This window comes from Opisthocomus hoazin, chromosome W, assembly GCF_030867145.1.
Source record: "Opisthocomus hoazin isolate bOpiHoa1 chromosome W, bOpiHoa1.hap1, whole genome shotgun sequence".
Lineage (NCBI taxonomy): Eukaryota > Metazoa > Chordata > Aves > Opisthocomiformes > Opisthocomidae > Opisthocomus > Opisthocomus hoazin.
The window spans coordinates 30835294-30861758 of record NC_134453.1 but is presented as its reverse complement, the minus strand read 5'-3'; the positions used below and the strand labels follow the sequence as shown (position 1 = coordinate 30861758).

At 43.9% G+C, this 26465-nt stretch overlaps 1 protein-coding gene across 1 annotated transcript in view; it reads right to left on the bottom strand.

The window, feature by feature from the left end:
• The window catches only part of LOC142365548 (E3 ubiquitin-protein ligase RNF38-like), a 255509-nt gene that overhangs the window by 77373 nt on the left and 151671 nt on the right, over nt 1–26465 (bottom strand). Inside the window, exon 3 of the mRNA XM_075446404.1 lies at nt 3057–3250. Coding sequence (XP_075302519.1) covers nt 3057–3250 — 194 coding nt within the window. The remainder of the gene's footprint in view (nt 1–3056; nt 3251–26465) is intronic.

Below are 26465 nucleotides of genomic sequence, written 5' to 3'. Positions count from 1 at the left end.
GCACACATCAGCAAGAGATAGTAATGGAAGGATGCAAGGAAATGTGTGCGGACTGGTCAGATGACAAACAAAAATGCCAAATGTATTGTATTCTGAACAGCCCAGTTCAAAGTGTTTCTGAATAAAACTGTGGACTAGATTTATGAGTCACCACTGCACAGAACTGTACAAAGGACATACAGCAGTTATTCTGAAAAGAGAAGCTTGAGTCAACAAACCAATTTCTTTCTTAGGTCTGACAGCTGTGCAAACAGCCATACCATGTTCATGCTTTGGACTGAAAGCTTCCAGATTTGTGGACTTGAAGAAGAAACAAAACCCAGCATGTTTAAGTCTATTCCTTATAACACTGTGTTATCATGGTTGTTCTATGGAGCCAGAGGAGAAGCAATTATGTTTCTTTCAATAGCTCACCTAATATTTTACAGTCATGAAAAAGCACAGATGCTTCCATTTTATTAGAAATCAAGCTATAGTGTTTCTGTGATGTAAACAGAGGTCAGTGAGCTTTAAACTTTTATTAGATGACTTGGACACATTTCTGAGACATTGCAGAGTATGTGGGGGGTAACTGAAAGCTTTTGCTTTGGATAACTAAAAAGAAGAATAAAGATCATCTTTATTTTTATGCTTTCCTATACATTTGTCACAGGTTAAAGCAGAGCATCAATAAACTGAGTGACAGATGCTCTCTGTTAACCCCACCCTCCCACCAGAGGAAGGGAAAAAGGAGGAAAAGGGAGACAGACTTACAAATTGAATATAAAAAGTTTTACTAATAACACTAATAATACTAATAATAACAAGAGAAATAATACAAAATATACAAAACTGATACTGAGTCTCCCAGAGTTGGGTGCCAGGGCGCTGGCATCCTGCCAGCAGCTGCCAGGCAGCACCAGGAAGTCCCAGACTAGCCTCGGCAGTAGACAGGAACTGGACTCGAGTATGCATGGATTGGAATCCAGATCAGATTCACAGATCACAGGCAGAACAACGAGCAGGGTCCTCTTCAGAAGCCAGCTATGGACAAAGTGAGCGAGACCCTCCTGATCCCCCAGCTTTAAACTGAGTATGGTGTGTATGGCATGGAATATCTAGTTGGTCAATATTGGCTCACCTGTCCTGTCCGCCCCTCCCCGCAAGTGCGACCCCTTCTGACTCCTCACGTGCAGGACCTAAGAGATCTGTCAGTGACCTTGGCTGCTATAGTGATAATTATAAACAGGGGCCTTTTTCTGCCTTCCTTTCCTACCATTAGCTCAGTGTAACTATAAACATTAGGTGTTAGCAGCTTTGTAGCGGACAGTGTTTGTAAAATATGCAGCCAACTTCAGAAACATGCAGTTACTTAGGAGAACTTAGCTGTAAGGAAGATTCACTAAAAGAGAATCAGTTTTGTTTTAACCAAAACCGGGACAACGCTTTTATCCAGACATCAGTTCAACATAGCCATCTAAAATTCTACTCTTCCATGACTAAGGAAACTTATTCCAAAAGCCCTGCCTCAGAGAGTCTTACGAGCCACACGCTAAAAATAAAAAAAAAATGTGGTCTTTATAATATGCAAACCAACCACCTCAGTGAACACATGATGTTATGGTATCCTCCAGTCAGGTCTTCCCCACCTTTGCTGTTTGCTAGACAAGGATTGAGTTGCGAGTGCGATGAACATATATGACACTACATATGGAACTTAACGCTTTTAATAGCACCCTGGCCATAAATAGGCTTTATTCCTGTACTGGATTTACGTGGCAAGATTTTGGTAGCAGTGAGGCTGCAGAGGTGGCTTCTGTGAGAAGATTCCAGAAGCTACCCCTATATCAACCAGTTCAAGCCAGCTCCAAGGCTGGCCAAAGTTGAGCCAATCATCACCAACGTTGGTAGTGCCTCTGTGATAAGAGGGTAAAAAAACACTGCACCAGCAGCAGCTGAGAGAGAGGAGTGAGAAAATGTGAGACACCAAGGTCAGTGAAGAAGGAGGGGAAGGAGGTGCTGCAGGCACCAGAGCAGATTCCCCTGCAGCCCATGGTGAAGACCATGGTGACGCAGGCTGTCCCCCTGCAGCCCACAGAGATCCATGGTGGAGCAGATATCTACCCTGCAGCCCGTGGAAGACCCCACGACGGAGCAGGTGGATTTGCCCTGAAGGAAATTTCAGCCCAAAGAGAGCCCACACAGGAGCAGGTTCCTGGCGGGACCTGTGACCCCCATGGAAAGGACCCATGATGGAGCAGTTCTTGAAGAACTGCAGCCCATGGGAAAGACCCCTGTAGGAGAAGTTTGTGAAGGACTGTCTCCCATCGGAGAGACCTTGTGCTGGAGCAGGAGAAAAGCATGAGGAGGAAGAAATGGCAAACATGAAGCATTATGAACTGGCTGCAACCCTCATTCCCCATATCCCTACCCAAACCTCTCCCCATGGGGAAGAGATAGAAGAGTTGGGAGTGAAGTTGAGCCTTGGAAGAAGGGAGGGGTGGGGGGAGGGTATTTTCAGATTTTTTTTTTTCTCATTATCCTACTCTGTTTAATTGGCAACAAATTAAATTAATTCTGTAAGTTGAGTTTGTTTTGCCCATGATTGTAATTGCTGAGTGATCTCCCTGTCCTCATCTCGACCCATGAGCTTTTAGTCATATTTTTCTCCCCCTGTCCTACTGAAGAGATGGAGTGATAGAGCAGCTTGATGGGCACCTAGCAGCTAGTCAAGGTCAACCCACCACAATTCATCCCTTCCCATTTTTAAAATGCTTTTTTTCTCCAGTACGGAATGAGAGAAAGAAGCCAGTTCATAACAAAAAAATGTTAATAAGCATTCTCTTCTCCAATTTCTCTCTACTGTTACAAATTATTGAAAGATGCAAGAACTTAAATTACTTTCAATACAGAATTTTCTGTTCCACTTATTATAATTTAGTCATAAAAAAGTCAAAAGAAGCATTAAAGTATTTATCATATAATAAATATTATTCAGTGTTCCCTGAAATAGGCTTCCCCTGAGTTGACAATAGAGAGAATAAGAAACTGGTCCCTAACCTAAATATCTTACTTACCTCCTCCTACTTCGTGCAGGTGTGCTGCAGCGTTCCCCAGAGAAGCGATGTTGATTGGACCGAGCCAAAGGAGGCTGCCTATTTGATGCCATCTCCCATGGTCGCATTGGTGATGATGCAGTTGGTGATGCCACTGTATAGTCAAAGACTGAATGAGAAAGGCGTTGTCTCTTGGGTCTTGAACCATCTTCACTCTGTGCCAATGTAAAAAAAAAAAACCAAACCCTCAGTTGAGTGATTTGTTTCCCATATTGAAACTCCAATATTATTTACTTTAGCTAGCATTAGAGAGGGAGACTTAACAGACTAGATCAAAACACTATGAAGTCAAACAACTATAATTAGTTGTAGAACCTACTGTCTTCATAATGCAAACACTATTTCCCACTTGAGCATTTTTGCTAAAGCATATTTTTGCAACATCAAGATATTTTAAATACTAATGCTAAGGCAACCACAAAAGTTATATCAGAGAAAGGAGTAAATGTTTACTTCAGGACAAAGAAGTAGATCCTATTTTGTTATAATATTCAACATAGGCACTCCCCCCCTTTCCCAATACAAATTTAGGATATAAACACATAAATGAGTGATCCAAAGACTTTTTTGTAAAAGATAAGCATATATTTCACACCAATGGGATCCATATTTCCAGTAAATAGATGCCATATAGAGCTCTAGTTCAGCATATGCACTCCATTCCTATCAGGTGCATGCTTACATAGCTGAAAAAACATTTTAAAATGTCTGGAATACAAATCAGCTTTGCTATCCCAGCACAGAGGTGCCTCATCTTTTAACTTGTTAGTGCAGTAATAGTAATTAACAGGTAAAGACAATGTGATCAAAATCAACCACCATGAAAAACTTGATTTAAGTTTGTGTATTTTACTGAAGTTCTACTGGGACTAGGTTGCTCCTAGAGTTGTCAGTGTTAGTGATATGAAAACCATTCAATTCTGAGTTTACATTCAGTCCTGAACAGAAATAGTTACCTCTGCTTTTCACTGCTTGTCCCTGCTTAAAATGGTTAGCTAGACCTCTCTTCTTCTTCACCATAATAATTTCAGTTAAGAGATATGATGTGATGAGTTTAAGAAACCAAATATTTGCAGTCATTTGCAGATGACCAATACAGAGAAAACTGATCTTCTCTACAATAACTGTCTTCCTGCACTGCCTCACCACCCAGTTTGTCGTCAGCAATCCATCGTCCAGATCATTTATGAAGATGTTGAACAGTGTGGGGCCCAGTATTGATCCCTGGAGGACCTCACTTGTGAGAGGCTGCCAGCCTGAGTAAAAACCATTGATCACCACCCTCTGAGTGCGGCTTGTTAGCCAATTTCCTACCCACCTCACAGACCTTCAGTCTCTATCTTGCCAGTTTGTCCAGAAGGCTGTGGGAAACAGTGTCGAACACTTTGCTGAAGTCCAGCTAAACAACACCCACTGCTTTGCTCTCCTCATGTCGACAGAATAAGTTATTTTGTTGTAGAAGACATTAGGTTAGTCTGGTATGATTTGCCTTTGGTAAATCCATGCTGGATTTTCCCAATCACCTGGTTCATTTCAATTGTAATAGTTCCTAGGAGGACTTATTCCATTACTTTCCCAGGGACTGAAGTAAGACTAATGGGCCTGTATTTTCCTGGATCCTCTTTTGAGCCCTTCTTGTAGATGGGTGTGACATTTGCCCTCTTCCAGTCATCAGGGACATCCCTTGATCTCCACGATTTTTCAATGATTATAGACAGAAGCCCTATTTCTCTTGTTGCTTGATAGGTAACTTGTTTTCTTGCTTTCTTTTCAGCACACTCTTTTTCTAATCCTTAAGCTATATCAACATATGAGAAGAAAAAAGTATTTTCCCCTCTTGACTTTACAGTCTTTCTGACAACGTTTCAGCTCTTTTCAGACCCGTATTTTAAAGTTACGTGTCACAAGCTGGAGTTTTTTCCCCTACTAAACCCTTATTCAAGCAGCTACCATTACTAACCCTAGTAATAATCAGGGAGGAGAAAAAGGTGAAATATCAAAAGAAAAGAATCATGCAATACTTGGGGTAATGCCAAATTTTAATATCTTCTTTGTTTTTCACAGAATGGTTGAGGTTGGAAGGGACCTCTGGAGGTCATCTACTCCAAACCCCCCTGCTCAAGCAGGGCCACCTAGAACCAGTTTCCCAGCACCATGTCCAGACAGTTTTTTAATATCTCCAAGGAGGGAGACTCCACAACCTCTCTGGGCAACCAGAATGCTCAGTCACCCTCACAGTAAAAAGGTGTTTCCTGATGTTCAGACGGAACCTCCCGTGTTTCATTTTGTGCTCATCGCCTCTGGTCCTGTCACTGGGCAATACTGAAGAGAGCCTGTCTCCATCTTCTTTGCAGACTCCCTTCAGACTTTTTGTATAATTATATATGTCTTCTCTAGGCTGAACAGTCCCAGCTCTCTCAGCCCTTCCTCATAGGAGAGATGCTTCAGTCCCTTAATCATCTTTGTGGCCCTTCATTGGCCTGTCTCCAGTATGTCCATTTCTCTCTTGTACTAAGGAGCCCAGAACTGGTCACAGGACTCCAGGTGTGGCCTCACCAGTGCTGAGGAGAGGGGAAGGATCACCTTCCTTAACCTGCTGACAACACTTCTCCTCATGTAGCCCAGGTTAATATTGATCTTCTTTGCAGCAAGGGCACACTGCTTGGCTCATGTTCAACTTGCTGTCCACCAGGACCCCCGGGTCCTTTTCTGCCAAGCTGCTTTCCAGCATGTACTGGTGCCTGGGGTTGTTCCTCCCCAGGTGAAGGGTTTTGCACTTCTTGTTGAACAGCATTAGGTTCCTGTCAGCCTGTTTCTCCAGCCTGTCCAGGTCCCTCTGAATGGCAGCACAACCCTCTGGCATATCAGCTACTCCTCCCAGCTTTGTGCCATCAGCAAACTTGCTGAGGGTACACTCATCCAAATGATTAATTAAGATGTTGAACAGGATTGGACCTAGTGTTGATCTCTGTTTTAGAATTGTTTACTTAAAATGAAGCCGGTGTGAACACAATTATCCAGTCTGGTCAACTCATACGGTCTGATATCATAGTTGACCCTGCTTTGAGCAAGAGGTTGGACTAGAGAACTCCCCAGATCCCTTCTAAACTGAATTATCCTATGATTCTATGATGCATGTATTTGCTCATCCTCCAATCACTTTTTAATTCTTTCCTAAACTGAAATTCAACATGAAAGAACAAAGGAGAAGTCAGAGACAGGTCTATTCTTAGAGTTTCATGAAACCACATACCCAGGTAATGGGCAATTCTCCAAAAAGGGCTCCCACTTGCATAAGATCAGCCTCCTTAAATAGCAGTAAACCCCACCTGGAGAAGTGCCCCAGCCATGAGAAAAAGCTTAAATCAGAATATGCATCTTGTTACATGCTAAAGAATCTTGCCAATGATTAGGAAACTAGACTTCATTACTTCTGCCACTTAGTTTATTTAAATTTATCTTATTGTTGCAAGAAAATGAATGTAGGACAAAAATGATTTGTGGCCTGCCTCAGAACACTCAGGCTAGGGAGAAGTAACTTTTTACACCAAGTTGACTTTAGACAAGATAAAAACATATGCAAGAAATGTCGATAAGGCATGGAAACACGGCACGCTGTGGGCTCTGGAATGCAAAAAGGAAGAACTGAATGTAGGAAGGAGACAGAGGGTTCAGTGAAGTTGGAAGACCAACAACATAAAGCAAAGGGATAAAATATTCACCACTCCACCTATATATTTGATGTGGTTTAACCACGGCCAGCAACTAAACATCACACAGCTGCTCACTCACTCCCACCTCTGGCGGGATGGGGGGAGAATCAGAAGGGTAAAAGTGCAAAAATTCATGGGTTGAGATAAAGACAGTTTAATAATTAAAGAGAAATAATAAATAAAAATAAAATTGTAAGAAAAAGAGAAAAAAATAACAAAGAGAGAGGAAAATAAAACCCAAGAAAGACAAGTGATGCAAAATAAAATAATTGCTCACCACCAACTGACTGATGCCCAGCCAGTCCCCAAGCCATCCCCCCTCCCCCTAACCTGCACCTCAGTTTTATTGTTGAGCATGACATCATATGGTATGGAATATTCTTTTGGCCAGTTGAGGTCAGCTGTCCCAACTGTGCACCTCCCAACTTTTTGTGCACCTCCAACCTACTTGCTGGCAGGGCGGATTTAGAAGAAGAAAAGGCCTTGATGCTGTGCAAGCACTGTTCAGCACTAACTAAAACATCAGTGTGTTATCAACACTGTTTTCATCACAAATCCAAAACATAGCACCATACCAGCTACTATGAAGAAATTTAACTCTATCCCAGCCAAAACCAGCACAATCTTGTACCTTCCTTACGATAGACATCTCCTGCTGTCGCTGTCGCAATTTAGTGCCCAAGAAATGTGGCAGAGGTCAAATGAACATGCTTTCTACAGGGCAGATGTTAATTTTGTGGAAATAGTTATTTTATTATTTGTATTTGGAGTACACCACTTCAAAAACAGCAGAAATGCAAATTGCTGTGTGGTTAGCCTTCATCACCATTCAAAATTACTAATTATTATAAAGTCTTGAATAGATATGCTAAGTGCTAATTGACTTTTGTGTTAAGCAATACTATCAACATTCCAACATTCCAATTCCTTTGCCATAAGAAAGAAAATAAAAAAGTTTTCTTGACTAAATATAATTATGTTTTAAAGCAGTATTTGTATTATATTTATATTACATTTGTACTACTATATTAGAATTATTTATTTTGCTCAGAAAATAAAGAAGTTGGAAGTGAGCTTCAGGTTATTTTATAAGTTGTCATAAAATCACCCTGAAAAACATGGTGTCTCTCTTTGGTTTTAACTAAAAAGAAATTAATAAATAAATTCCCATGTGATCATTACAGCAAGGTAATGAAGAAGAGGTCAGGGGCTCTGAGAAGAGGTCAGGGGCTGCTCCCATGCCAGACACAGATGGTTCTGGCCATCTTCAAAACAGACCCACTGCTGGCTGAAGCAGAGCCAATCAGCAAAGGTGGTGGCATCTCTGTGAAAATACATTTAAGGGGCAAAATCACCAGACAGGCAGAGGAGGAGAGAAAACAGAGCAAGAAATAACAGTGCTAACACCAAGGTCAGAGAAGGAGGAGGGGGAAGAGGTGCTCCAGGTGCTGGAACAGATATTCCCCTGCAGCCCATGGAAGAGACTAGCAGAGCAAATATTCACACTGCAGCCTGTGGAGGAGCCCACGCCAAAGTAGTTGGATATTTCCTGATATTTCCTGTGGAGAAACCACCCTGGAGAAAGTTTTTTCCTGAAGGACTGCAGCCCATGGAAGGATCCACACTGTAGCAGCAACAAAGTGCGGGGAAGAAGGATCAGCAGAGAGGAACTGTTATGTACTTATTGTAACTCCCCATCCCCCAGTGCTGCTCAGCACGGGGCGGCAAGATGTTGTTTTAATTTTTTTGGTCTTCATTTCTCACTATCCAAATCTATTTTAACTGTCAATAAATTAATTTTCCCCAAGTCAAATCCATTTTGCCATTGATGATAATCATTAAGTGATTTCCCTGTCTTTATCACAACCCACAAGCTTTTCCATCTTATTTTCTCCCCCCTTTCCTGTTGAGGAAGCGGAGTGAGAGTGCAGCTGGGTGAACATCCGGCTGTGGGTTAAGGTTAATCCACCACAGAAATTAACAAGGCATTATTGACAGAAATACATTTTATGTATTTTAAGTTTTTTTTTTTAATGTGTCAGATTCAATTAACCTTTGGAAGAACTAGCTACATCTGTTACAGGAAAGTATATTGTGTCGGATCTGACAGCCTGAGAGGCAAGGCTGCTGCAGCTCCATGTACCAAGTACAACCAGTAGCAAGGCTGAAAATTTACTCCCAGTAGGCACGCACACATACACAGAGCACATGTATACACCACATATATACACGGCCAGCTACACAGATCACAGACAGGCATTCAGAGCACTCACATGAACACAGACAGCACCAATGGCCTCATCCTGCTCTCCTCTCTGGCTGAGCAAGATAGAGGCCCACTAGTGAGAGAAAATATACGTCAAGTGAGAGAAAATATACATATGTACAAAGTGGAGCCCCTCCAGCAGTTGACCTCAGACACTCAGTCTGCCCAGTAGCTGGTCCCTGGATCACAGTCTCCCCAGTTGTTGGCACCTGGACATACAAGCCCCCGAAGCTGCAGCCCCACTCCAGTTACTGGCATAAACTGTCACACACATGCACAGCTATGGCCAGGAAACCCCTGGTCCCCTATAGCCGCTCCCCCCGCCCCCCGTGCTCTTTGCCTTAGAAACACACAGGTGCTCTCGCACCCAGAGCTGACCCTTAGAGACCCACACACCCCGGGCCCCCAGGTCACTTCACCTACTCAACAGTGAGTCCAGCTTGATCTTCACTAACAATCAGACACTCACACACATACACTTGCTGACATCACAGACCCCCATACGCACACATGCACATGGAATAAAGAACCCCTTACCAGAAAATAGTTGAAGGCAGAGCTTAATAAAGAGACAGGACAGATGGAGCTGATCAGGTGCAGGGCATGGCCAGGCAAGTATACTGAACAGGAGCTGTTTAGATGCAACTGGCCCTTTTTATCCCCTTTATCCCACTATTTTCCCATGCTTGTTCCTCCCCAAATCACCTAAATCCATTCCTTTCCCCATCTTTGGTTCCTCCCCTAAACATCCCATAATAAATCCTGTGCAATCCCAAAATGCTCTTCCCCTGCATCCCATAATGTGTCCAATTACTCTTAGGAAGTAAAACACACATACACCAGTCCAAAGGGTGCTCTGGTGTTGACCACCTTGATGGATTTCATGCCTGAACAACGGAGCTCATGCCTCACCTGGGACAGCCCTGAGAATGGCCTGGAGAGGGTGTCCATTTATTTGAGTCTGGAATTTGGGTTCCTCACCTGCCATTGTGCTCCTGAGCTCCTCTGGGCTTGTAGAGGTTGTCCTTTGATGGGCTGATGGCTCTCCTGTAATGGGCTTGGCAGGGTATTATTCGGGTTCTTCCACCCACCATTGTGTCTCTGTGCTCCTTTGTGGGTGTGCTGATGAATTTTATCACATAATCAAATAACAGCCTGTATAGTTTTATGACCTATGCTCTTATCAGGCAAGAAGTGCAATAGAATATGATACCTGCTCCAAAAATATAAAGAACACTTAAGCCACATCATACTAACATTCAACAAGTTCTCTGTGACTAGTGCTACTCCTAACAACCATTCTGTGGTATGCTTTTCTCCTGCTCAATAAACAACAAGAACCAAGTGTTCTCTGCAGCTACCCAACCTTTAGACTTTTTTTGCTTTTAAGAGAAAAAAAAAATCAGTTGGAATATTAATTCAAGAAAAATCAAAGACTAAGCAGAAACAAATAAATATTACCGACTTAAAGGCAAGAGCTTTAAAATTAAGGCATAACATTTTTACTAGTAAGAGATGAAACATATCATGACGCAAAGTCTCACTTTGTGTTATGTCCTGTGAAATCTCAACACATCAGGATGTCAAAGGGGAGAGAAAAGTACACCCAACCAACACAGAACACTTGTTTTTCAAGTATATTTCATGTGGATTATAGTTTGATTGAAACTTACTACTGAAATTGTAACCAGGGTGATAGAATCAGTTGACCATAAACATGAACAGTGCTGCTATGTTCCTGGTACAGCCCTACCCATCTGGACATTAGGTCTAGGAACAGAGGGTCTAGTCTCTAGGTAACCATTAATGTTAAACAATAGTGGTGAAGGGGATTTTTAATAGAAATAGCATTATAGTACCTATCTATTGTCTAAATTAACTGAAGCAGAGAGTCCTGCATCTCCATACAAAGGGGTTAGTTTTTGATAGGAGCTGGAAGTCGCCTAGAACCGGTCAAGACGACCCTACTGTGTGAATGGGAGCCAGAAGAGAACTGAGTTTGCGCAGAAACAAAAGTCAATCAACAAACACTGTGATGAAGAGGATGAGCCTTCATCTTGGGACCCCCGATGACCACCACTAGGAGGCACTGTGCAAGCGCAGCTGGGAGGAGTCTGTGGAAGTGACTTCTTGGAACTGATTTTAATATGAAAGGGATAGGTTATGCATATGTATAGGTGGATTGGGAAACCTAATGAATATGTGTATTTTTGATCTATATAAACTGCACGGAAAAGGTATGAGGTATGCACGTTCGGTGGAATTATCCCCCGTGCATCCAGCGCTGCAATAAAGAATGCCTGCCTTTTAACACTACATTGGTGTTACGAGGTTTTATTCCCGGATTTTTGGTGACAAAATGATGGTTTGTTACTGCATTGGGTGTACATGGCAAGGTTTTGGTAGTGGAAGGGCTGCAGGGGTGGACTCTGTGAGAAGAGATAAGGGGCTGCCCCCATGCCAGACAGAGCTGGTTCCAGCCGGCTACAAAATGGGCCCACCAAAGCTGAGCCAATCAGAAAGCTGGTGGTGTCTCTGAAAATATATTTAAGAAAGAGCAAAAATACCAGAGGGGCAGCAAGGAAAAAAGTGTGAGAAACAATAGTGCAAACATCAAGGCCCCCTACAGCCCATGGAAGAGACCACAGTGGAGCAGGTATTTTCCCTAGAGTCTGTGGAGAGGACCACATTGGAGCAGATATCCACAACTGCAGCCTGTGAAGGACCCCATGGCACAGCAAGTGGATATTACCTGAAGGAACTGCAGCCCGTGGAGAGACTATGCTGCAGCAGGAAAAGTTTGAGAAGGAAGGAGTGGCAGAAAGGAACAGTTATGTACTGATCATAACTCTCCTCCCCCATTTCCCATCCCCTCCGGTGCTGCTTGGGGGTGGGGGGGGAAGCAGAGGGGAAGTAGAAAAAACAGGAATGAAAGAGTGAAGTTGAGCCTTGGGGAAAAAAAGAAAGGGGCATTGTTTTAATTTTCGGTCTTTGTTTCTCACCATTCAAATCTCTTAACTGGCAATAAATTAATTTTCTCCAAGTCAAGCCTGTTTTGCCCATGATCATAATTGGTAAATGATCTCCCTGTCTTTATCTTGACCCACGAGCTTTTTCATCCTATTTTCTCCCCCTGTCTTGATGAGGGGGAAAAGTGAGAGAGCAACTGGATGGGCATCTGGCCAAGGTCAACCCACCACAGTTACACTTCTGAATGTGCTTCAATAGTCACTTTTACATAGCTTACCTAAATGCTGTTCTCCTTTGCACAGAGAAAATGAGAGTTATAGCATAATAATTTAGACCTCTTATATTTTCACCAAGTCGGCGTACCTTGATACGCCTATTTTCCTGTTAAATTATAAGGATTACGTGCACAAACTAATCATATTATAAAAAAACCCAAACCAAACAACAACATAGAATGGAGTTATTACCAGTAAAAATTAGGACTGATATCTAAAATACATCTCCATTCCTCCATATATTGTCTACATATCTAAGTAGATTAAATGTGTAATGATGCCCACAGATGTTTCTATTTTACCAAGAGCTGTGAATGATCGAAGGTGGAAAAAACAGGGAGATAAGCTTCAAGAATAAAACTCAATTTGGAGGATGCAAAGTAGCCAAGACTCATGAAAACAACCTGGAGGAAAGGCACATCATGATGCGGACAAATCTGAGAAAGAGCAATACTAACAGACTGATACACTATATTACATGTGTTAAACATTTATTTTTTTGAAAATTAATATTTCTCATTAGACAAAGTTTTCCAACTTTCAGAATTGGAGCCCACAACAAAACATGATATCAAGATAAAAAGGGAAACATTTATAACAAAAATATAACTATTAAGCATTATTTGTAAGCAAATAAGTCTTCTCTGCATGTAAATTAATAAATTTCTATGAGCATTTGCCTGTGAAAGAACTCAGAAGTATGGAGCAGAGAGCAACTTGGGGTATTTTTGCGTAGAATTCCAGCAGTTACTCTTAAGATGGGGAGTACCTCCACGAGCAGTTGCTTCTCCCCACTGAATGCTAGGTATGTCTTAGAAGACACAGTACAGAAGAACAGATACCACTCCTGAAATTGCCAAGTATTACTGAAAGCAACATGTACCTTCAAACTAGGATGTGTATTTCAGGGAGACAGACAAATAAATCCTGGAATGGCACTGCCCATTTCTACTACTTTGGTGAAAATACTATTTCAGAGGAAAACCTGATGTGGTAGGTTAACCTTGGCTGGCTGCCAGACACCCACCTAGCTGCTCTCTCACTCTCCCTCCTCAACAAAACATGGGAAGAAATTAAGATGAAAAACCTCACAGGTCGAGATAAAGGCAGGGAGATCACCTACCAATTACTGTCACAAGCAAAACAGACTCGACTTCAGGAAGATTAATTTAATTTATTGCCAATTAGAATAGATTTGGATAGTGAGAAACAAAGACAAAATTAAAATAACATCTTCCCCCAGCCCCCTTCCCAGGCTCAACTTCACTCCTTCATTCCAGACTGCTCTATCTCCTCCCCTGCATTCTGAGCGGCATGGGGCAGGGATGGAGAATGGGGGCTTGCAGTCAGTTCATAACAGTTCCTCTCCGCTGCCCCTTCTTCCTCATACCCCTGCTCCAGCACAGGTCCCTCCCATGGGACACAGTCCTTCATGAACAGCTCCAGCATGGGCTCTCCACGGGCTACAGTGGGGATATCTGCTTCACCATGGTCTCTTCCATGGGCTGCAGGGGAATCTCTGCTCTAGCACCTGGATCACCTCTTCCCTCTTCTTCTTCACTAACCTTGTGTTCATACTGCTGTGTCTGTCTCACATTTTTTCCTTGCTCCTCTCTCTCACAGCTGCTGCACAGCATTTTTTGCCCTTTATTAAATATGTTATCACTGAGGCACCTCCAGCTTCACTGACTGGCTCGGCTTTGGCCAATGGCGGGTCCATTTTGGAGACAACTGGAACTGACTCTGTCTGACATGGGGGCAACCCTAGCCTCTTCTCACAGAGGCCACCCCTGTAGCCCCCCCCCCCCCCCCGCTACCATAATCTTGCTACATAAACCCAATACACCTGCACTCTTGGCCTCTCTTCTTTGTGTAAACAAAACAAACAAAACAAATTAAAACAAGACAAAAAAATCAAACACCAAAACACACACACACCAAACCACAAACCCACACAACCCACAATGTGAACACTCCACATTTCTACCCTATGAGAGGCAGAACAGGCAAGTCTGTTAGAATGCTTCCAAAACAATGGAGTTTTGGAAAGATGGGAGAAAAGGGAGGGGAGGAATGACACGAACTTAAAAAATGGAAGCTAACCCACAACAACTTCATTTTAACAATATTCAGTTGTTTGACATTCCAAAGCCAATTTACATGCATCATATTGCTTCAGATGCGTTGGGTTACTTATTCATTTCTATGAATTAGTCAGAAATGAATGTTCGAATACATACTAAAAGAAACATAACCTGGGGGATCACCTCCCTTCAAATTGTTGGCAATGCTCTTCCTAATGTAGCCAATGATGCTCCTGGTCTTCTTTGCCACAAGGGCACATTGCTGGCTCATGTTCAATTTGCTGTCCACCAGGACCCCTAGGTCCTTTGCTTCAAAGTGAGTCAATCCTCAGCTTCTGCTAGTGCATGGGCTTATTCCTGCCCAGGTGCAGGACTTGGCATCTCCCTTTGTTGAATTTCATTCAGTTCCTGTCTGTCCATCTGGTGCATCAACCAGTCACAGAATCACAGAATCGCAAAATGGTAGGGGTTGGAAGGGACCTCTGTGGGTCATCTAGTCCAACCCCCTCTGCTAAAGCAGGTTCGCCTACAGCAGGCTGCACAAGACCTTGTCCAGGCGGGTCTTGAATATCTCCAGAGAAGGAGACTCCACAACCTCTCTGGGCAGCCTGTTCCAGGGCTCTGTCACCCTCACAGGGAAGAAGTTCTTCCTCATGTTCAGACGGAACTTCCTGTGCTTCAATTTGTGCCCATTGCCCCTTGTCCTGTCACTGGGCACCACTGAAAAGAGTCTGGCATCCTCCTGACACCCACCCTTCAGATATTTGTAGGCATTTATAAGGTCCCCTCGCAGCCTTCTCTTCTTCAGGCTGAACAAGCCCAGCTCCCTCAGCCTTTCCTCATAGGAGAGATGCTCCAGTCCCCTCATCACCCTCATAGCCCTCTGCTGGACTCTCTCCAGTAGCTCCTCCTCTTTCTTGAAGTGGGGAGCCCAGAACTGGACAGAGTACTCCAGATGGGGCCTCACTAGGGCAGAGTAGAGGGGAAGGAGAACCTCCCTTGGCCTACTGGCCACACTCCTCTTGATGCACCCCAGGATCCCATTGGCCTTCTTGGCAACCAGGGCACACTGCTGGCTCACGGTCAACTTGTCATCCACCAGCACACCCAGGTCCCTCTCCACAGAGCTGCTCTGCAGCAGGTCCACCCCAAGCCTGTACTGGTGCATGGGGTTGTTCCTCCCCAGGTGCGGGACCCTGCACTTGCCCTTGTTGAACCTCATCAGGTTCCTCTCTGCCCAACTCTCCAGCCTGTCCAGGTCTCGCTGAATGGCAGCACAGCCTTCTGGTGTATCCACCACTCCTCCCAGTTTTGTGTCATCAGCAAACTTGCTGAGGGTACATTCTAACTCTTCATCCAGGTCATTGATGAATGAGTTGAATAAGACTGGGCCCAGTACTGACCTCTGAGGAACACCACTCGTAACAGGCCTCCAACTAGACTCTGCGCTGCTGGTGACAACCCTCTGAGCTCTGTCATTCAGCCAGTTCTCAATCCACCTCACCGACCACTCATCCAGCCCACACTTCCTGAGCTTCCCTAGGAGGATGTTATGGGAGACAGCGTCAAAAGCAGCCCCACATTATCCCTAGTCTTCCGTTTGCTGCTGATGTAGTTGAAGAAGCCCTTCTTGTTGTCCTTGACATCCCTTGCCAGATTCAATTCAAGGTGGGCCTTGGCCTTTCTCGTTGCATCCCTGCATGCTTTGACAACATTTCTGTACTCTTCCCAAGTGGCCTGTCCCTCTTTCCACATTCCATGGACCTTTCTCTTCCACCTGAGCTCTGCTAGAAGCTCCTTGCTCATCCATGTGGGTCTCCTACCTCCTTTTCTAAATTTCTTTCTCAGGGGAAAGCACCAATCCTGAGCATGGTTTTTTTTTTTTTTTTTTAAGAGATTAAACACTATTTGCCCTGTATCAACTCTGGGTTGTACATCTAGGAACTGGCTTCCAACTGGATTTTGTGCCATTGATCATAACCCTTTGAACCTGGAAGTTCAGTCCTCTCTCTCCCGGCGCTTTTGTTGCCTTGCTGTTGCGGTTTTGCCACTTTAGGAAGGGTCCCTCAGCGCGAACCTCCGCTCCAGAGCCCTTCACCTATGGTGACTTCACCGAAGTGGCCTTCTACCTCTCTTCATGTTGTATGGCAACTCCAGATGCCTCATTCCATCAGCCCAGGAGCAGTGACGTCACCACACAAACTAGCTGTGGGTTGCCATGGAAAGCGGCATTAGATTCTTTCTGCAAATTAGCAAGGAGATTGGGATGGTTGTTAGCTACCAGTCTTAGAGCTCTTCACCATGAAGTCGTTGCATTTTCGAACCCAAAAATGGGGAACTTAAAATGTTATTAGCCTCAGTAGAAAGGCGAGAAAAATAATTGCAGGAAAAGTTAAATCTCTTAATAAATCAAATGCTGTCCTCAGTCTTGGCTAAACAAATCTGCAAATTAATACGCTGTGCACATCCCGAGACATGAGATGGAGACATCTAGTATGATAATGACAATGATGAACTGGTGGAAGATTCTGAACTTACTCCAGAACCCATACCTATATGACTGTTGATCAAAACTGAAACCACAGACAAGGGAGATGACAATGTTTGTACTACTGTATGCACCATCCCATGGTGTCCTGCTGAATTAGCAAAGTTAGCTGTCATTTCTATTCCAGTAGGACCAAGGAGAATTTTTACATATTTCCTCATTGATACGAGTGCTCAAATGTCCGTAATCACCAAGGAGACTGCAGAATGCCTAAATGCGAAACCCAGTTGCCATAAAATAAAATATACAAGGATTGATAGGGTTGTAAAGGAATGCCCCACAGCGAAAATTTCCCTGTGGCTCCCAGGTGAGAAGAAATTGACTCGCACCGAAGTACTGGTCGGTGCTACTGATACTAACATCTTGGGATTTGATTTGTTGCATGGCAGAGTGTGGAAACTCCCCAATGGGTCAGTCTGGAGTTTTGCTGGGCAAGGTAATGGAGTTATAGGACGGCTTGAAGTGGATGAGCCTAAATCTATAAACTTATTAGAGAGGTCTATACCTTTACTCCCGTCAAAAATTACAAACATAAAACAATACCCCTTGCCAGAAGCCACACAATCGGGTAATGACGAGGTGGTGAAGGATCAAGAAAACTGAGGCATCATTACCCATGCATACTCACCATATAACTCTCCTGTCTGGCTGGTGAAAATAACAAATGGACAATGGAGAGTCACAATTGATTACAGGCGATTGAATGCCAATACCGCATCTTTAACTGCAGCCGTACCAAACATTGCAGAATTAGTAATTCACATTCAGGGAGCATCACACCCATGGATGGCAACTTTAGATGTTAAAGATATATTTTTCATGATCCCACTCCAGGAATACCATAAGGCCCAATTTGCCTTTACTTGGAAAGGGATATAGTACACCTTTAACAGGCTCCCACAGGGATATACACACTCCCCCAACATTGCCCACAACACCTTGGCAAAGGTTTTAACAGAAATCTCCAGATCATCAGGCATCACGATATATCAATATATTGAAGACATACTGATAGGAGGAGAAGACTCAGAGGAAGTCAGGTGTACCATGGAGGTATATGAGAAAAACAGATAACTTTGGGACTATATATTCCTCCATCCAAGTGTCAGGGACCTGCGCAGGAAGTTAAATTCCTGGTGGTCTGGTGGATCAAAGGAGTCATTTCTATTCCCCCAGACACCCTGGAAAAAATAGAGCATGGGCAGAATCCATCTAGCATGAAGGAGATACAGCAAGTTCTGGGAACTTTAGGCTGTTGGTGCAAACATATCCTTGGTTTTTCTATTATTGCCCGTCCCTTATACAGTTTGCTCAGAAAAGGTAAATCATGGGAATGGAGTAAACAACACAAGAACGCATTAGAATTATTAATAAGAGAACTGAGGCTATTCCAACAGCTAGGCTCCTTACACCCAACCGACCCTATCCATGTGGAATGGGGATTCAGTGAACATGGTTCCCATTGTTATCTGTGGCAAAAGGGACCAGAAGGGCTGGAGAGACTGCTAGAGTTTAGATCCCACTCTTTCAATGACACTGAAATGAGATATTCAGATCTTGAAAAAGGCTTGCTGTCCTTAGTGGGAGGGGTGAAACGAGTGGAACAGATAAGAAAATGACAGTATGATCATTCTGGGACCTTTCCATCTCCTAAACATAGTTAGCAAGGCTACGGCGCCATCTGCAGGCATTTCCCAGAAACCTACAGCCATTATGGATGCCACTCGGGAAAATACAGTCCATAGTCTGAAGGAATGGTTTAGTACACTCCCCCTTCCTGAGGAGATTCAAAGCGATAACGCGTCGCATTTTTCAGCTACAGTAGTACAAGACTGGGCAAAGAAAGAAGGCATCCAGTGGGTATTCCATACTCTGTGCTATCCCCAAGCCAATGGTATTGTTGAGCAAACAAATGGATTGGTCAAGCAATTTGCTAGAACCCCTGAATATGGGTGGCATCTGCAACTGTCCAATGTCATCTATCAATTAAACAATAGATGGAGTGGAGACAGTTGTTCGAAGATGAAAGCTTTTTGTGCTTCTGCCACAACTTTGGTGCCAAAGGCAGAAGTAAAACCGGGGGAATACCCTACAGGCTTTTAAGCGTGCCAGCCTTTGTTGGTTAAAACGCCTCAGATGATTGGTGCTAACAACTCCAAAGAACCTTTACACTTGGAAAGCAAAAGATAGCTCTGGAAAACTCCATCAAATGAGTATTAGATGGATAGTACCCACCTTTTAACCTAACATCTGCCAGCTAAATTATGACTGAGTACCTCTTCTTTTGTGTCCACAGGTACTCCAAATGCCAGAAAATTGCACCTAGGATAAAGGACTCCTCTACAGCAATCTAGAATGCCCCCAAGGACTGCTGATTTTTATTTGTTGGGTATTTCTATTTCTAACCCTCATGCTTATCTGGAAACCAAAATTTTAATATAGCCATGGCTAACAAAACTGTGTTATTGTTTGATTAAGATGTTGATTTGGAATGTATTCCAGACTTAATTGTGTTTATGATTATTGTTGGTTTGCTTTTACTACCAATTATTAAGTGGCAATGAGCCTATTATTATGTGTGAGCAGTTTTAGGAAGATATGCATAATGTGTATATATGTGTAAGGTACAGTAATTGTGTGTGTAATCTATAGAGATTATGATCAAAGAAGTAAGAGAACCTCAAAAATGTTACAGGAAAACACAGCTTTTTTTAAGCTATTACAAGAATTCTCTAGAATGATGAATTGGACTCAAGGTACCACCTGTTTAATGATGCCGACCACTCCAGCAGAAGTTCTCCCATTTATGGTTTTAGATGTTAATATATCCAACTGGTTATTAGAACTATGGAAAACTAACTATTCACTATTAAATCAACAGCATCTAACAGTTTTAGTTAACTCAACCTATTTGTTCCCCTCTGGCCTTAATTTTTCCAACGTTTAGATGGTAAATTGTACAGAACATACTGCACATAAAATACAAGGATCAGTGTTTAACCTAGAATTTACATCATAAATAGTACACAGAATATCAGTTGCACTGAACTACATTGGCTTAGCCAGCCCCCTCGACCATTTTGGGGTTTACACATTACATTCAAATATAGTGTCCCAATAGACCCTGAATGGTGTATTGAATTTCCCTCTAAGTATGGATCTCAATGTGGCCCACAATCTAAAAACTTATCTTGCGTATGGACTGTCTCTGATCATCAAAAACGTTCTAAACAACGGGTGAGGAGACCTCAGTATATCACGCCGTTGGGACCAGTCAGGCTATGGAATTGTACCAACAAGATAAATTGTTCCAATATTGATAATTGCCCATGGGTATGGTTTGCCTCAAACCTCTATCATGCCTTAAGAAGTACATGTCTGTGTCATAGTGCTCCAATCCCTGGGCCAGTACCAGAATGTAAAAAGGAGGTAGATCCTGAGAACATTATCAAAAGGTCAATCATGCTAATAGATGCAGAGTCCCTAATAGACATGAGAACGGACGCTATACGCGTAGCAAAAAAATGAACAGCACATGTACCACTCTAATGTTACCTGCACCACCTGAAATAGTACAGGAATGTTCTAATAGACAATTATCAGATTACATTCAACCCTATTGGGATGGGTTAGAATGCACTTTAGGAATTCCAGGTCTGTGTCCCACAATAGCTTTTAATTATACTCAGTCATTAATGAAACCAAGAGGGTACAGAACAAAGAGAAGTGAATTGCCCTCACCAACATGACCATGTTATTATATAATGGGAATGAGGTTAAATTTAGGAATGTGATCGTTTGGGGGGTTTTGGACAGCAATAATTAACAATTGATTAAACATAGAAAATCTAACATGGCAAGTGGAAGCTCAAGCCAATTGAATGCAGATGATCATTGAAGCTAGTGACATCCAGCTAAACTAAATCAAGCTATGAATGAAATGCAAAAAATTGTGAACCAAAGCCGTGAGAATTAACAAGCAACAAGGGAGGACAAAAAATGGGATAGAAAGATGGATCCCTCAGTCTGTCTAAATCCAAATTATATGATGTACCTCTTGGAGAGTGGTGAATAAGGTTGCAGGCTGGATGATGAGAGACACCAGACTTGTCCGGACTTATTGGTGCTGAAAGCAGAAGTCACTGAGGGTTGGCAGGGAGCAGTGGGGTTTGGGTCTGAGCAACGTCTTGAACCACATGCTTTTCTTCGCAAGACTTGAGCCACATCTTGCAACATTTCATCAACGTGCTTACCTTGCAAAACCAACAGGACGGGTTGCGGTCTAACACTCAAACCGACTGAGTCACACCTGGGGCAAGGCGAAGGCCTTACAGCCCGATGTTGCATCAGTAAAGTCAACTAGACCCCCCCCATACATCCGTACCGAGGTCCCCACCTCTGTGCTGAACCATCGAGCCCCACTGAACTTCCATAACTGACAACCCTTACTAAGGGCCAATCGGCCCACAATAACTGACTTAGTCCCACCTTGCCAAGAGTATAAAATTTGCATTTAGAATCCTCTATTTTGAGGATGAGAACTCCAACTAACAGGATGGGTCGATGGGCCTGGACCTCTCTCCTCCCCAAGCAGGGACGCCTCTGACTACGTTGGATGATACCTGGGGAAATCTTTAATATTGTGTTTTGGTTTGGCCTGGATAAATTCCAGGTGCCCACCAAGACCACTCTATCACTCCCCCTCCTCAGCTAGACAGGGGAGAGGTAATATGATGAAAGGCTCGAGGGTCGAGATAAGGACAGGGAGAGATCACTCACCAATTACTGTCACGGACAAAACAGACTGAACTTAGGGAGAAAAAAAAAAATTAATTTATCATCAATCAAATCAGAGTAGGATAGTGAGAAATAAAACTAAATCTTAAAACACCTTCCCCCCACCCCTCCCTTCTTCCCAGCTCAACTTCACTCCTGTTTTTCTACCTCCTCCCTCCAAGTGGCACAGGGGGATGGGGAATGGGGGTTGTGGTCAGTTCATCACACGTTGTCTCTGCTGCTCCTTCCTCCTCAGGGGGAGGACTCCTCACACTCTTCCCTGCTCCAGCATGAGGTTCCTCTTATGGGAGACACTTCTCCACAAACTTCTCCAACAGGAGTCCTTCCCATGGGCTGCAGTTCTTCACAAACTGCCCCAGTGTGGGTCCCTTCCACGGGGTGCAGTCCTTCAGGAACAGGCTGCTCTAGTGTGGGTCCCCCAAGGGGTCACAAGCCCATCCAGCAAACCTGCTACGGCATGGGCTCTTCTCCTTACGGGTCCACAGGTCTTTGCCAGGAGCCTGCTCCAGTGCAGGCTCTCCACAGGGTCACAGCTTCCTTCAGGCATCCACCTGCTCCGGCATGGGGTCCCTTCCACGGGGTGCAGTCCTTCAGGAACAGGCTGCTCCAGAGTGGTTCCCCCATGGGGTCACAAGTCCTGCCAGAAAAACTGTTCCAGTGTGGGCTATTCTCTCTCCACGGGTCCACAGGTCCTGCCAGGAGCTTGCTCCAGTGTGGCCTTCCCACAGGGTCACAACGTCATTCAGGCATACATACCTACTCCGGCATGGGGTCTTGCAAGGGCTGCAGGTGGATATCTGCTCCACCACGGACCTCCGTGGACCGCAGGGGGACAGCCTGCCTCACCATGGTCTTCATCACGGGTTGCAGTGGAAAAATCTCTGCTCCGGCGTCTCGAGCACCTCCTCCCCCTCCTTCTTCACTGACCTTTGTGTCTGCAGGGTTGTTTCTCTCACATATTCTCACTCCTCTCTTCTGACCACTGTTTCACCACAGGTTTTAACCCTACTTAAATATGTTATCACAGAAATGCTACCACAGTTGCTGATTGACTCAGCCTTGGCCAGCAGCTGGATAGCTTTCACCTCTGCAAACTGGCTGGACTCACCTTCTCCTTCAGCAGTTTCCATGACTCGTCCTGTAGGACTCTATACAGCAGCCTTCCACCTCTGATGCTTCCCCACAATGAGACAGGACCCATCCGTGAACAGGGCATACTACTTCTCATTTTCTGGCAGTTTATTATACAGTGGGGCCTATTCAGCACGTGTCACCTCCTCCTCTGGCGATACTCCGAAGTCTTTGCCTTCTGGCCAGTCCATGATCACTTCCAGAATTCCTGGGCTACTGTTTCATCAGCACGACCCACTTACTCCATGTAGCATCACTGGCATGATGCATAGAGGGGACTCTCTCTTTGAACATCCAGCCTAGGACCGGCAATCGTGGTGCTAGGAGGAGCTGTGCTTCAGTGCCGACCACTTCTGAAGCAGCTCGAACCTTTCAGCCATATTCAGTTTATTTTCTTTAAATATTTTTCCTTCATTTTCTTTTTATTTCAATGCTGGTATAATTCCACGAAAAGACGCTTCCACAAGTTGAAAAGAAACATGTAGTCTAGAATACCTCTCTAATCGCTAACTGTCTTTAGATTAGTGCAAGAACAATCTGACTGGCGGTTACTTTTTTTCCTAAGACTTTGTGCTTCACAGTGGAAAGTACTGCATGATGCAGCTTGTCATGCTATGTTTACTTACAGAAAATGCACATTTGAAACTTCTGAACTCACTGAGTCCTTATGGTCTAAGTATTTCTATATCGTACATGGTTAGACCTTCTCCCAGTCTTGGGCAAGACTGGGCAATCAGTTAACTGATTGCCTGCTCATTTAATTTCTCGCTATTCTTATTTGTAAATAAAACTACAAAGATGCAACTTATAACTAGTTTTGGAATGCCTCTTTCAGAGATCTCATCCAGCTATCTATTTCCTTAGTTCCCATGCCAATAAAACCAAACTGACCACCTAATGTAAAAAAATAAAGCACCACAGGAGCAGTGCTTCCACTAAGAGCTGCCAGATAAAGCACTAAATAAGGGACAGATTCTTCCCTTAAATTAAACATTTATGTGATACAGATTAGTGAAGTAAAATACTTAGCACGAAATATACAGAATGTGTGAAATTCCCAGATTTGCATCTTCCTCACCTTAAGGTTCTAGAATCAAAGTTATGTTGTTTTAGCTGCAGTGGTTCAACGTTGCATATGCTTACACTAATGCATCGTAATACTTTCTAGTGTTTTGTTTATTGATGATGTTATAAGTCCTTCTTGCTTTGTCACTTTCCTTGGAATTTTTCTCTATAACTTTGTGCATCTTATTCTTTGGAAGGATTATCTCTTAGAGACCACAACTGCTGCAGAAGGAGCAAGGGGAGCAGTTGTCACACCCCAGTAATGACAGTGATTAAATGTCCCACTCCATTAACAAGAGTGACTCAGGTTCGCCTATCCCCTCAGTTGGATTAAGGTGAAATGACACCAGAGATCCTGTATCGTTTCACAATGTTTATTCACGATTCTGATAAATAAACTTATTGTGGCATGATTCTGACAAGCAAACTACCGTGGTACAATTATGATAAGCAAACTATGGTGGTACGATTATTATAAGCCTTGCTTTTATAGTTTGAAAGGAGAAAGAAAAGAGCATGGGGCAGACAGAAAAGAAAATATAGAGAGTGAAAAGAAGAAGAGGGAGAAATAAAAAGATAACACCAGTCTTGGATCCAGCGTTGATCCGGCCAACGGGGGGGTGGGGGGGTCCAGGTCCTGGGGGGCGCCACCTTTACAGTGATTTTCTCAGGTTTTATAGGCAGCTATCCCCCTCCCCTTAGTTGAGTTTCTCACTTCTCATGCTAATTAATTAGTTGGTGATAACCACCTTTTCTGTTATAGGCTAAGTTAGCCTTGCTTTCCATGTAAATTAGCATGCACGCTCCTTACAGGTGTGGGGGGGCAAGTCTTTTCAGTCTTGAATTGAGTCGGTGGTCGCAATCTCCCCCTACCACAGTTACCTCTGTTTGACCTCTTCCCGGTGCAGGACTATTGGCTTGTTAGCTGTAAAAATAGAGTTGGGTACGGAGGCAATTAAAAGTGGTCTGCTCAGCTTTACCAGAGTAGCATTGGGCTGTGAGGGTCTCTCCCTCAGTCCAGATGTCACTTGGTTGATTTCATACCAGACCGCCAAGTGCCAGGATGAGCAGGCCCTTTGCTCAGGCCCAGTGCTTATTGGCACAAGATAAATACAATGCTTAGCCTCTGATACTGTATCCAACACTCACAGGTTTTGTCCTTCACATTAGCACCTTAGATGAATGGTTGAGACATTTAACCTCATATTCTCCAGACCCTTATGGGCCATAAAATGTAAACCGCTTTCCTGAACCTAATGGGCCAGTGAATATGTCCTACTAGGGTAGAAGATGACCCCCTGGAAGTGACTTCCTGGTTACTGCAGTCCCCTTCAAAGCAAGAGGCTATGCCCCTACAAGTTCACAGTGAGGATGTCTCCCTGGAGAGACCACCAGCAACACTCCCAAGCCCTTCAGGGGGCATTTGAAAGCCCAGCTTTACCCCTGCCCTCAAAATGTAGCAATGGAGGTGGAGGCAGTCCAACTTGTGGCTTCCATAGAGCATGTGCGGCAGTGGAAATGGGTGATCCAGAAGTTTGGGGCGAGGTGATGCGTAGAAGAATAATGTATTGAGGATTTGGGATATTCAAGGGGAACCTGTTCCAAAATCTATTAGGGAACATTTAGGAGAAGGGGATTGGGGAGGAACAAAGCGGGGAATAGGCAGAAACAGATATAAAAGGGGCCAGTCATGTAAAATGGGGCCAGAGGAGGGTCACAAAAACGATCAGAGGGCTGGAACACCTCTCCTATGAGGAAAGGCTGAGAGAGTTGGGGTTGTTCAGCCTGGAGAAGAGAAGGCTCTGGTGAGACCTTATAGCAGTCTTTCAGTACCTGAAGGGGGCCTAAAAGAAAGTGGAGAGGGACTTTTTACAAAGGCATGTAGTGACAGGACAAGGGGTAATGGATTTAAAATGAAAGAGGGCAGATTTAGACTGGATGGAGTTGTGGGGGCCCCGTCATTGGGAAGCGTTCACGGCCAGGTTGAATGGGGCTTTGAGCAACCTGGTCTAGTGGAAGATGTCCCTGCCCATGGCAGGGGGGTTGGAATTAGATGATCTTTAAGGTCCCTACCAATCAAAACCATTCTGATTTTATGATTCTATGAAATTCCTGTTTAAGCAATCTGCTATCCTTGTATGATACCAGCCTAGTGAATGAAGGGAAGGCAGTAAATGTAGGTTTTCTAGATTTTAGTAAGGCTTTTGATACTGCCCCTCACAGCATCCTTCTGGACAAGATGTCCTTCTGGACAATCACAGAATGTTAGGGATTGGAAGGGACCTCTGTGGGTCATCTAGTCCAACCCCCCTGCTGAGACAGGGTCACCTAGAGCAGGCTGCACAGGACCTTGTCCAGGCGGGTCTTGAATATCTCCAGAGAAGGAGACTCGACAACCTCCCTGGGCAGCCTGTTCCATTGATGTCAATTGATTGACTAACAATGAAGTCATTGATATTTGTGAAACTCGGTGGAATGAGTCCCACGACTGGAGTGCTGGGATGGAGGGCTACAGGCTGTT